The 12,130-nt window shown below is 29.5% G+C and overlaps 2 protein-coding genes across 2 annotated transcripts in view; both read right to left on the bottom strand.

The window, feature by feature from the left end:
* LOC129945026 (uncharacterized) overlaps positions 1–12,130 on the bottom strand; it is a 65,483-nt gene that overhangs the window by 11,986 nt on the left and 41,367 nt on the right. Inside the window, exons 7-10 of the mRNA XM_056054689.1 lie at positions 11,672–11,821; positions 5,968–6,029; positions 5,775–5,901; positions 5,626–5,711 (exon numbers count right to left, since the gene is read on the bottom strand). Of these exons, the coding sequence (XP_055910664.1) occupies positions 5,626–5,711; positions 5,775–5,901; positions 5,968–6,029; positions 11,672–11,821 (425 nt within the window). The remainder of the gene's footprint in view (positions 1–5,625; positions 5,712–5,774; positions 5,902–5,967; positions 6,030–11,671; positions 11,822–12,130) is intronic.
* LOC129943481 (general odorant-binding protein 84a) lies at positions 5,524–11,852 on the bottom strand. Its single transcript, XM_056052974.1, has 4 exons — positions 11,672–11,852; positions 5,968–6,029; positions 5,775–5,901; positions 5,524–5,711 (listed from the first exon to the last, which is right to left on the bottom strand). Exons 1-4 carry the CDS (start codon positions 11,835–11,837, stop codon positions 5,617–5,619), a joined length of 450 nt encoding a protein of 149 aa, XP_055908949.1. The 5' UTR covers positions 11,838–11,852; the 3' UTR covers positions 5,524–5,616.

Raw genomic sequence — 12,130 nt, 5'->3', positions numbered from 1 at the left:
TTATTATTATTTGTTCAATTACTTTTTCAATTTAAGTACATAAAACTACGCCATTGTCTATAATTGTTCTTAACCTTATAGTGTCATTTTTTGTTAGCACTTTTAAAAATTAAAAATCGTCCGAAAAAAATGTTAATTACTAAATAAATTCCATGCCTGATTGAAAAACTCACACGTTTTATTAATCGATTGTAAGGTATTAATTTATATAATTATAAAGTGTGGCTACACTTAAATATAATTTTTTTTTCAGTATTTAAAAATCATTGAAACATATTAAAATTCAAATTCCAACTGTAAGTTGTTAGAAATTTTGACTGTTCATTAAAAGCTATACAAAGTGCAAACATGGTATTTTTAAGCAAGAGATCAAAGGACAATTTCAAAAAGTATTAGGGCACCTGTTCTTTTTTAAAAGTATAAAAGATACTATTCCTTCAATTTTTTTTCAAAACTGGAGAAATGGATTTTACATACTTCATTGATAATAATTAATAAGAATGTTTAGTTTTCAAATTTAAAAAAAAAAAAACACTGAGTAACAAAATATTTTGAAAAATTAATACCTTTTTTATCTACAGATAAGTTTAATTTGTGGTAACTATTGTTGAGGTATTCCTTGAAATTGTTTTTAAGGTTAAAAACTTCATAGATTTTTCCTATATTGAGTTTGTCTCTCGAAAATCAAAAACAAGGATAAATATTTATCGTTAATAACACTTTATAAAAATCGGAACTATTGGATTTGAAGGATTCGAAATATTGTAATAACTGAATAACTGAACTTTATCTAAATTAATTATGTTTTTTTTTAATAGTGTTACCCTGTTTTTATTAAAATAAATAGAAAATAATTAAAGCTCTAAAACAAGAACTTCAGCTGAAAGTTCGCCTGAGACTTTTCAATTTTATTCAATACTAAAATTCACAATCACTAAATAGTTTCAAACTTATTAATTAAAGGAAACTTACGTTCGGCAAAAAACAATTTAATTCTTTTTTTTTTAAATTAGTTACTTTATTTTTCAAAATTATTAAATTTGCAATTAACTATGAAACGGAAGCACTTCTGATGATTCTTAATCTATGACTAAACAAAATTCTTTTATCACTGAAAGAAAAGGAAATGAAAGCGAGTATTTTATACAATTATTAATTATGTCTAATAGAGATAACACTTCTTAAATAGATAAATATCGTAAAAAATTTGGAGCGAATTTTTTAATGATGTGATTTAGTATCATTAAACTTGCACTTAACTTATGGTTTGTTGAACCTTGAAAAATAAAAGATTTATAAATTCTTGTCATGTTTATATTTGGTTTGCAATATTTTTTCTATTCACTCTGCCTAGAATAAAGATTTTGTAGAAGTTGTAGGCTGTTAAAAGTATAGCAAACGGTATTGTGAACTGGTTTAGGTTTTTTTCTCGCAAAACTAAATCGCCCATATTAAAAATGTCATGGTGCACAAAACAATTTTATTTGCATTTTGTTGTTTTTTGAGTTGGGCATTATTCCCGAACCTTTGACCGTTAATACTGTTTTGGGTTTTATGAAACTCCAAATAAAAATAAGCGTTTGGTCTTATTGCCTAGCAAAATAACATCAAGATATTTAAAGTGTCATGTCGCCCAAAAACTTTTTTAGAAGAAAATGAAACAAAGCTCTAAATCAATATTAATGATTAAATCAATTTTAAAATGTCATTACGCCCAATTTACTAATTGATAAATCGTCTAAAAGATGTAATGTGTTTTAACATTTGGGCATTTTAACAAAATGTTTGTTTGTTTTAGACACTATGACATTTGAGTTTTAACACGTAAAAAATGTCAGATCGCCCAAAAACAAAAAATTTCGGGTGGTTGGGCTTTGAGAAATCTTGAGTTATGTATAAATAGTGAAATATGTATGGGGGATATGATGCCCCCTTAAATCCCCCTGCTTTGGCTCACTATAAGATTTGAGGCAGCTACGAGATAGTGTGTATTCAAAGTTTCTTTAAATCCAGATCCTTTAAATGCAAATAAACTTTGCATACACTCAACTTCGCACCAACCCCAAACCCTATAGTGAGAACGAGCAGGATACATATTTCACTGTTCACGACCCAAAATCTTTTGATCATAATGACATTTTAAATTTTGGAGTTACGACATCAAAAGTTTGTTTTGGTGATATGACATTTTATTTGGGATTGGTGACGTTTTTTTAGTGATATTTTTTTACATGTTTAGCTTTTTGGACTTCATGTAATCTTTTAAGATTTGGGTTATTAGTCGTTGGGTGATAAGATATAACGAACGATAGAAATTATAATCGTTGTAATGCCAAAATACATTTCAAAATAAATAAAAATTATTTTGGGCAAAATGACAAGCAACAATTTAGGCGTTCTTTTATTTAAAAATTATTTGGCAATTACGACATTCGCTTTAGTTTTTTTGTCCATTTTTGGGCTTTGCAACCAATTGTAGGCTTTATGACATTTTAGGATTTGGGCGTTATGGTTTTGGGCGAGTTAGGTGTTGTCGCTTCTGCTTGGTTACTTTTCGCAAACTTTTTATGTATATGGTTGCCCAGGTAGAGACCGCGGTCGGGTTATATCCTTTTTATTACACTTTCGAAGTACCATGAAGTACATATTTTTTTTATTAAAAGATTCAAAATAAAAATACGTACATACATATGTATGTATTTGGATTTGGTAAATTAAAATTACTCAAATTTCAATTAGATGTTTCATTTTGAACAGCTTCCTATGTATGCAGTTGTCGCTTTTGTAGCTGTTATCTTTTGACATTTTACAAGTCAGAACCATGCCATTACAAACATGGAACAACCTTCAAAAAATAAAAAAAAAATAGGTGACGCAACGGACCGTAGTACTAGGACCTACTGACTTACAACTGAGAATATTGCTGATGCTGTAGACCGAAGTGTCTACACCAACATATGTATGTATTTTTATTTTAATAATTCCTCGACGTTCTTTCGAGTAAGACATTGATTTTTTGCACTAAAACTCGAACCAGTCGATCACCAGCAACATTATTTCTTCGCTGATTGGGTCCTTGAAATGCATCGAAATCATCTTCAGTTATAAGATCCATTTTTACCTTGACGGCTACGAACATAAAACAAATTGACACATTTGGTACTCAAAAAATATAAGAATTATTTTTGAAAAGTCGCTTTATCGGCTGACGGCGGTATGAAATTCGAAAATGGTGCAACTTTTACGGTGAATGGATTGCTCTACCGATCCACTATTAAGGTTTCTTACAGTCGGAATTGAAAAATATTGATGTGAATTTGGCAATTATAATTCAACATGAAAAGATGCCATAACCGTGTTATTTCTAAAAGTGAAAAGTGACCTCACCCAACTTGGAGCGCGAAACTGGAGACATCTAGCTAGGGACCGATGTCTCTTACAGTCACACAGGACTGAAGCACCACCTTAAGTAAGTAAGTAAGTTATTTCTCAAAGATATAATCATCTTTTAGATTTTTTGAATTTCTTTTTGGGTATCAATAAAAGACTACCATAAAAACTGAAAAGTTACCAACAAGTTAACGGCGGTAACTTTATTAGAATGTTTTTTTTTTTATTATTAAAACTTACAAAATTGAATATCCCAAAATTTTGTTCGTGGTAACAAAATTCGAAAGCGGAAGGAAAAAACAATTAAAAAATAGGTAAGAGGGTTGAAGGTAACTCTCAACAACATAAATATGAGCTTAAAGTGTATATAAAACTTTTCAAGGCCCCCAAAAATTATTGTTTACAGTACTGACATGGGGTAGTAAAGAAAATAGACAAAGAAAACATTCATAGTGAAAGTAATAAAAGTTTAAATACAAAAGAAACAAATATTTTTATAAGGTACACAAGCAACAAATATTTAGATAAGGGAAGTCATGTAGCCCTCAGATATTTATACAGCAATATTATTGTATTTGTTTGAAAATTAGAAAAAAATAAATATCAAATTTGTATTCCTATTTTTTTTTATTTCAATTTTGGGATTTTCCATTTTTGAGGATCTAGTGACAAAGGATTTTAGTTTTTATTTTAACAAATAATCTTTATTTTAGTTTTTTTCAACACTCCGGTATTTTTTTTATATCTTTTTATTGTTGTTTACACGATTTTTTTATGGTGTTATTTTGTACGTGAAATAAAAATCATGAGTTATGTAGTTTGTGTAAGACAACTTTATTTGATTAAAAACAAGATCTTAAGGGGTGCACGATGGAGGAAAAGAAAAGAGTTTTGCAGCAATGAGTTTCTGAAACATTCCAAACGGCCAAACTTGGACGAACCATTTTTCTGTACATTCTGTAAAGACGCGGTGCGCCCCAAACCAATTTAAATTTGATAACGATGTGGAGCAGATGAGACCATCACTAGACAAGAAAGTATTCATTTCACCTGAATACCAAACAAAATTTAAAAGAGACTTCTAGATCTGACAGCTTTTGAAGTGATGGGTAGGTTCCTGTGATCCTTCTTAATGACACTCCTTTTGTAATCTCTCTTGATAAAGCCAATTTGCTTGCAGCACAGTTTGCTGCTAGACCGATCATGCCAATGAGTGACATAACTCCTCCTGTTCTTGAAAGCCTAAACGATTCTATGGAACGAATCTTGTTTCGCATTCGCACATCAGTTGGTATAGAACACTTAAAGATTTTCATACTCACAAAATAACTACTGCCTAAGCTTTTCCAGTTATTCTATTCTACAAGTCTCTTTTCGAGTGGATAGAAAGCAGCATTTGTGCAGTTTGTCTTTAAAAAAGGCGAATACTCCCACGCTCTAACTTTCGTAAAATTGCACTTATGTTCCTTCTTTCCAAGGTAATAGAAACGCTTGTCTATTTTCAGACTAAGAAACATCTTCAACAACGAAAGCTTTTTAATGATCGGCACTCGTGATTTGATTTGCTCTGCTTTGTCTCCCACGCTTTTCCTTATTTGTACGGTCTTTTGTAGCAGCATATGATAAGCACATTAAATTCTGATCTTGACAGCATTAACCAATGGAGGATCAAAAAGTGTAGAAAACTCAATGCTATCTAGTGCCGCAAAAGCGTAACTCTCTCCTAATTCCACTTGTTATGGGGAGTTCTTACATCGTATGAGCTGTTCATTACAACCTATCTCCTGTGGAGTGATCACGTATGTATTTGACATCGTCAAAAATACTGCAAAGTGTTTAGGTTGTTATTATAACGGTATTCATAACCCCTTGAATGCGCGCACAATATAATAAATAAAAAACTAGCTTATCTATGAGGTATGTTCGAAGGAAAGCGTGCCTCGACAAAATGCATTGAAAGACCGGAACTGAGGTTGTTCTGTTAGAATATGTACATAATACTAAGTTATTGGGTCCCTTATCTTTTTAGTGGTTTCTTAACAATTTTTTAAACCTTAAAAAACTCTGCCAAATTGTAGTGCGCACTTAAAGAAAACCAACATTATTTTTCAAAACAAATGAAGCATTAAAATATTTTTTTTTTATTTCTTGCTGGATTTATTTTTCAATTTCTCAAATTATAATCGAAAAAAATAGTGGTTCTAGTTTCACTACAATTGCGTCTATCTAAACCACTTGCTTGTCTCTGGCATCAACAATTGCTCGAATCATAAGGCATTTTGCTATTGCATAAGTTCTTACACATGCGTTTGGCTCACTTTCTGTAACGGTAAGTAAAACATTTGTATCAAAAGAAACATAAAAGGGATCTTATTATATATTACTTCCTTCTTTTTCGCAAACTTCAACTGAATCTCCAGTAGCTGGCCACATTGTTTTTTGTAAAAGTGGTTTATCTATTATCCAATCTTTGATTAGGCCTAATTTTTCAAAAGCACATCGAATGTAACACTGGTAGAATAAAACAATAATAAAATTAATAGTAATAACAAAACATTTTAATAAACTAAAAGATACCATTCCAGTTTTATCAACTTCGTCAGGAAGTACTCCAGTGGTGTTGAATTCAGTTAAATATTCTAATAAAAAAAGTAAAAGATTTAAATAAAATAATTATCACTTTAAAATTATTAAAAATATGGTTTGAAGGTAATTAATAGAAATAATAAATAGAATATTAAACCTTTGACATTTTAATGTTTTCTGCAAACTGTCAAACGACATTTATTTACAATCCACAAAAATTAACTCAAAATTGTTCGAAATTAACTTAAATTTAAATACTATGTACACTTAGTATTTTTGAAAAAAAGTACTAGGAATAAATGTAATAACCAAAATGGTAACATCTAAAAAAAGTTAGTTTCCACCTTCGTTTCTTTAAAAATTAAAAAAATGTGATTGTGATTTTAAAAAACTTGTTTTTAATATATTGTTATAGTAAATATTTTATCTTGATTCAACAAAAAGAAAGCTGCTGACCTTCAAAATAGTGATATTTCTAATGATAGGAAACTTTTGCAAAAATAGGGTCCTCGGGAAACCTATAAGATCGGACGTAAAGTTTAAAATATTTTCGACATCACCATCGTTGGAAAGCAAGCAGATATAGTTTATGTTAGATCTTTTGGGTTCTATAATTTAATTCTAAGACTTCAGTTCTTACTTCAAAAATAAGTCTTATTTTACGAACTGAATGCTCATTTCTAATGAAGTTTACCCCAAATTACAAGATAATTGTCGATGAATACATCTAGATGATGATTCGAGGGCATTGTGCTTAACACGGCTTAATAACTCGTCATGCAGTCATAAGATTAGGTTCTTAATTCCTCCCCGGATAATCAATTCGTATTGAAATGTTGAGGTATTGAGATAATGTCAGGGATCAAAATAAAAAGTACTTTGACTTTTCTTTTGAGCTTTATTTCTATTCGCAGACAGCGACGTATTGAATTACTTTTCTCCATATTTTCCTCAGCCATGATCTTTTACTAAAAAAACAAAACAAGAGTGGTATAATTTTGAGGTTATGTTGCGGGCGAATAATTTATTCGTTGCAGTGTGGATGGTATGTGGAACGCGGAAAGAGTTTGACAGTTTGTAGGAACCTCAGTGCAATTCGTTACTACCAAATTATTTTTAAAAAAATTTCTTATTTGGTTCATCTAACTATTTATTTAAAAATATAAAAGCGTTTTCTATTTATTTTCAGAAAAATACTCTCAATCCTATTTTTTTTCACCTTGTGGTCACCAAGACCGAATCATGGAGACAAAAACAAAAATTGAACCCAGAAAAGAAGTGCATGTATATGTACGCAAAACTCTGACATTTCTGCAATTGGGAAACCTATTTGGAATTGCAACGTCGGTCGTCAGCATGGTCTGTAGTTGGCCGTGAGAGCAGCTGGTTGTTTTTTATAGGAAATGAACATATTAAGTGACCACAAGGTGATGTCATTGACCAAATTTCTCGAAAACTTGAAACCAAAAAGAAAATACCGGGTATAATCGGGGCCATCGATAGTACGCATATCACAATTGCAGCTCCCAAAAGTAACAAAGAGGCTTACTTACTATACTTTGGTTTTGGGCGAGTCCTAACACACATCATACGTCAATAAATTTAGAGGTAGCACTGTGATTTATTGATGACTTTTGGGTGATGTCAAGTAGTCACGCATTGAATATTTACGATGACAGTCTTAACGTAGATTAATATTTCAAACCAATTTATTTGTATTCTAGTGAAAACAGAGCACAAGAATATACGAACGCATCCCCAAATAATAAAATTCTGCCAATCTTTAAGTAAACAATATTTCTGGAACTGGATGAAGTGTCATTCTATTCCACGCATTCGAAAACTTTATCTTAACTATGCACTATTTTTATTGTTTTATTTATCCGCACTATTTCTTTGTTGTTGTTTAGTGTGTAAGATTTTGCTGCGCTGCGTATAAATTTACCAATAAAAGCCGCCTATTAGAGCCAATTGGTTTCCTATAATTTAAATGTGTTTTATTTGAAATTGACTTTTTGAAATGTGTAAAATTACGTTTGTTGCAAGGCCCTTAAGAATAGGTTTCTACTTTCTCAAGAAATTGCCTCACACTACTAAATCTACGAATGTGAAGTTTAAAAAATTAGTAACTATAATATATAATATTTATAAGCTTGTTTGTGTTTTTAATCCTTAAAACTTTAATTTCATAAAAAATTTCAAAACTACCAAAAAATATTCTCTAGGAAACGTAAAGAAATTAATCCTTTTCCGCAACAAAAAATAAAATTTGAATTTACCCCAAATTAGGACTTGTATGTTTACAATCTGGGAATGTCAAAATGTCAAAATTTACAAACAATAAAGCAATTTATAACTCTTGTCGAACACAAAACCCTTTCACATATGCCATAGGCGATTGTCAAACTTTGTAAATGCTGCCTGTTCTACAAGAATGTTGCAACAAAGCTTTTTAACTCTAGAACCTTACCTAGGGTGCTGTATCACCCTGTGCTTTATTTGATTGATAATAATTGTTCAGACCATCAAATTAAAATGTAGACCAAATGGGTTCAATAGATGTTTTAATAAAATGTTTGATTTATTCTTTTTAAATATTAATAAAAGTAAACAAAACAAAAAAATAAATGTAAATAGGCGTTTATTTAATAATATCTTGAAATAAAAATCGGGTGCCTTCTTATACTTAAAATTAATAAACTATTATATTTACGGTCTCTTAACTCCCAAAAAAAAAATTAATTTTTAAAATAAAAAGTCATTTTCAAACAACATAAAGTAATTTTAAGTGTTAACATTCATTCAAGACTTGAAGTTAATTTAGTGTTACTTCAATGACTGGAATAAAAAATAACTAAAGTCCTTGTACAGCTCCTTTAAGCGCTTGCTAAGCCCATGCCCCTGGAAAGAAATTCCATTATCTTACCCTAGCCTATTCCGGTGTGACATTTCCTGGAGCTGCCTTTCTTCTCTTCTCCAAAAAGTTTCCTAATACAAAAATGCTACATTATTTTGTTCTACCATTAATATTCTTTATTTTATTAGGGCATACGTCAACATAATTTGCTAAAATACGTATTTTATTTGTATTTTCAACAATAAAAATAATCTTTACTTAGCGCACATGGAAAGTGGAATATTACGTGAGAACATAAGTCTTTTACCTCTAAAATTTCAGCAAAAACAAATAAATTAGTCCAAGATGTTCTTTTTTATTTTGGTTGAACTATTTATTTTGTTGACATTAGAGACGAAAGGTAACTTATGGCCTTGTTTAAAAAATCTTTAAACAAATTATACTTCACACATGTGACAATTTATTACCATCAATAAAATAAGTAAAGGCTCATCTAGTCATTGAATAAATACAAACAAAATGAGTTTCTGAGAAAACAATATTAACTTCTTGGTTTATCTATGACAATTTATACCTTGTTAAACAATTCTGTATATTTTTTTGAATTTGAACTTTACTTAGGCAGCAAATAAAAGTCGGAAATGTTTGCTTCGGCTCCGACGAATCGGATCTTAAGTCGACGACGTTCAAATTCTACGAAAACAACATTTAATTAATTTCAATCTTTTAGGCCCGAAATATGTATTCTACAGCAATCAATAGAATTCTTAATTTTTATATAATAAAATTATATATAATAAAATCATTTTTAAGTTTGTTGACCTATAGAAAAGGCATTTCATATAAGTCCAATGAGAGCACCTTGAAAGTGTCTCAAACCAAAAAAGAGGCTGGGATGCGACCCACACTGATAACTTCCCATCCGTTACCGTCTGTCAATTTTAGAGCTTTAATAAAAATGTTTAGCATTTTTTGAAATCAATATCTTTCGAATCATAATACTTGAGCCGAAAAACATTTCTTATCAGTTCTTTGTGGTTTTCGTAAGTTCTTGGGTTTTGTAAAAAAAGTTGTCAATTGAATCATTAAATAAAAGTTTTTTTTTTCTAAAAATTTTCATAAATTTAAGAACACAACGGCGCAAATTTAAAACATTTAAAGCTTACTTTAGATCATTTTTAACTTCCTGTAGAAAGTTATTGTAATAGGTCTGATTTGTCAAATTGAAAATTTTGACATTTCTCGACGTTTTAAGGTCCCTAGAGTCGAAATAAAAGATTTTTAGAAAGATGTCTGTGCGTGCGTGTGTACGTACGTTCTTACGTCCGTTTGTCCGTTCGTCCGTACGTTCGCGACGTCTTTTCGTCGTCCATAGCTCAAGAGCCAGAAGAGATATGGACTTCAAATAAATGTTGTTATACAGATAATAAGGCAGAAAGATGAAGAAAGGGCTCTCAAGAAAATTGCGTGGGTGGTTTTTTTTACCATAGCAGTGTAAAAAAAGGTGAAATGTTGGTTAACCCTAAATAATCTTACGGACCAACAACGCTAGAGACTTGAATTAAATTTTATATTATGTATTGTAACGCGATACCAAACAAGTATATTTTTGAAAAAAATCCAATTAACGTTTTTTTTATAAATCAAAAAAACTAAAAAAAATGTGTCACCTCGAAAATTTTACAAATACAAATTGATTTTGTCTCCAAAACAATTTTTTGCTATGAAAAATTAAGTTTTTAATTTCTTGCAAAAATTTGACAAAAATCGAGTTGGCAGTTTTTTTACAAACAATAAAAACGTTAACCAAAATATTAATAAAAGTTGATAAAAATTGATTTTCGACTCAAATATATTTTCAAAAGTTTGAGATATTGGCTTTAAACTAATTTTTGCTTATAGGAAATATTGTTTTCAACATTCAGAAAATTTAAAAAAAAAATAAAGTTGACAGGTTATTTTACAAAAAATAAAAACCATAACCAAAAAATTAATAAAAGTTGGTAAAAATTGATTTTCTACTCAAATATGTTTACAAAACTTTGAGTTGCTGGCCTCAAACTACTTTTATCTTTTAAAATATATTTCTGTCAATATTCAGTCAAATTTTGAGAAAAATCGAATCGACAGTTTTTTTTTCAAAAAATAAAAACTTAAAAGAAAATTTCACAAAAGTTGTTAAAAATTTACTTTCGAATCAAATAGCTTTTCAAAAATTTAAAATATGGTCTTAAAAATTTTTTTTTATTTCACAAAAAATATTGTTTTTGATATTCAGTCGTTTTTTTTTATAAATATCCCACAGTTCGTTTTTTCATAAAAAAATAAAATCTACAAAAATAGTACGCAAATTTGGTAAAAATTGGTGTTCGGTTTTTGCTATCTCGCAAATTAATTTCATTCATCCAATTTGTAAAAATTCAAGAAATTGGTAAAAATTTGTTTTCGACTAAAAATCTATTTAACAAAACTGGATTTTTAAACTAAACTATTTCTTTATATGAAAAATATTGTTGGTAATTTTAAAATTTTTAAGAATAATTCAACTAAGAAGTTTTTTAACCCAACACGAAAACCTACCAACTTTTAAGCAAGACAAATCGACAATCGACAAATCTTTTTCTTTTGATGAAATAAAAAAAGCAACGAATTCGCAAATACGATTTACTCGGAACAAAACTTGACACATTTACTATGAAGCTGTTTGATAAAATTTAATATGTGTATTTTGGAAGGTTGATGTCAATATAAAAGTAGAAAATAGATGTTAAATTATAGAAAAATACACATATCACTGGAAACATCTATTGATATATCCGTGAATCAAAGCTGACTTACCCATTGGTATTGAAAAACTGGCATTGCAAATATCCATGACTTCCTTAAGATCCATTGTTGAAGGACTTTCTGTACATTGCATCGGAATTCCATCAGCTAATAATATTTGGAATCCAAATAAACCTCCCGATAAAACACAAACCATTAAAACTTTTACCGAAATCATATTTTAAATAACTTCACAGGAAATCTGTTACAGGCTTTTTATATTCAATCCAAAAATACGATTAAATTATTATCGAAATAAGCAAAGCTTATTTCCTCCAATCCAATTAAATTCAAAATCACTCGACTTTACAATAAATAAATAATTTGTCTTTTTATTGAGTTAGTTATTGTAAAATTACAATTATTAATTTTGTTTTTAAGTGTGCTTTTAACCCATATGCGTGCACGTTTTGTATTCTTTAAATTTACTTTTCCTATAATTTGGTTGACTTAAAATTCTATAGTTTTGTA

The sequence above is a fragment of the Eupeodes corollae genome, chromosome 1 (assembly GCF_945859685.1).
Source record: "Eupeodes corollae chromosome 1, idEupCoro1.1, whole genome shotgun sequence".
Taxonomy (NCBI): domain Eukaryota; kingdom Metazoa; phylum Arthropoda; class Insecta; order Diptera; family Syrphidae; genus Eupeodes; species Eupeodes corollae.
The sequence above is the reverse complement of the archived record's forward strand: the minus strand, read 5'-3'. Positions and strand labels throughout refer to the sequence as shown.

Coding starts and splice junctions, on each gene's coding strand:
- LOC129943481 (XM_056052974.1), bottom strand. CDS start 11,837: ATGATTTCGGTAAAAGTTTTAATGGTTTGTGTTTTATCGGGAGGTTTA. Junction 5,902..5,967: donor AAGTTGATAAAACTGGAATG/GTATCTTTTAGT, acceptor TTATTCTACCAG/TGTTACATTCGATGTGCTTT. Junction 5,712..5,774: donor AGTTTGCGAAAAAGAAGGAA/GTAATATATAAT, acceptor TTACCGTTACAG/AAAGTGAGCCAAACGCATGT.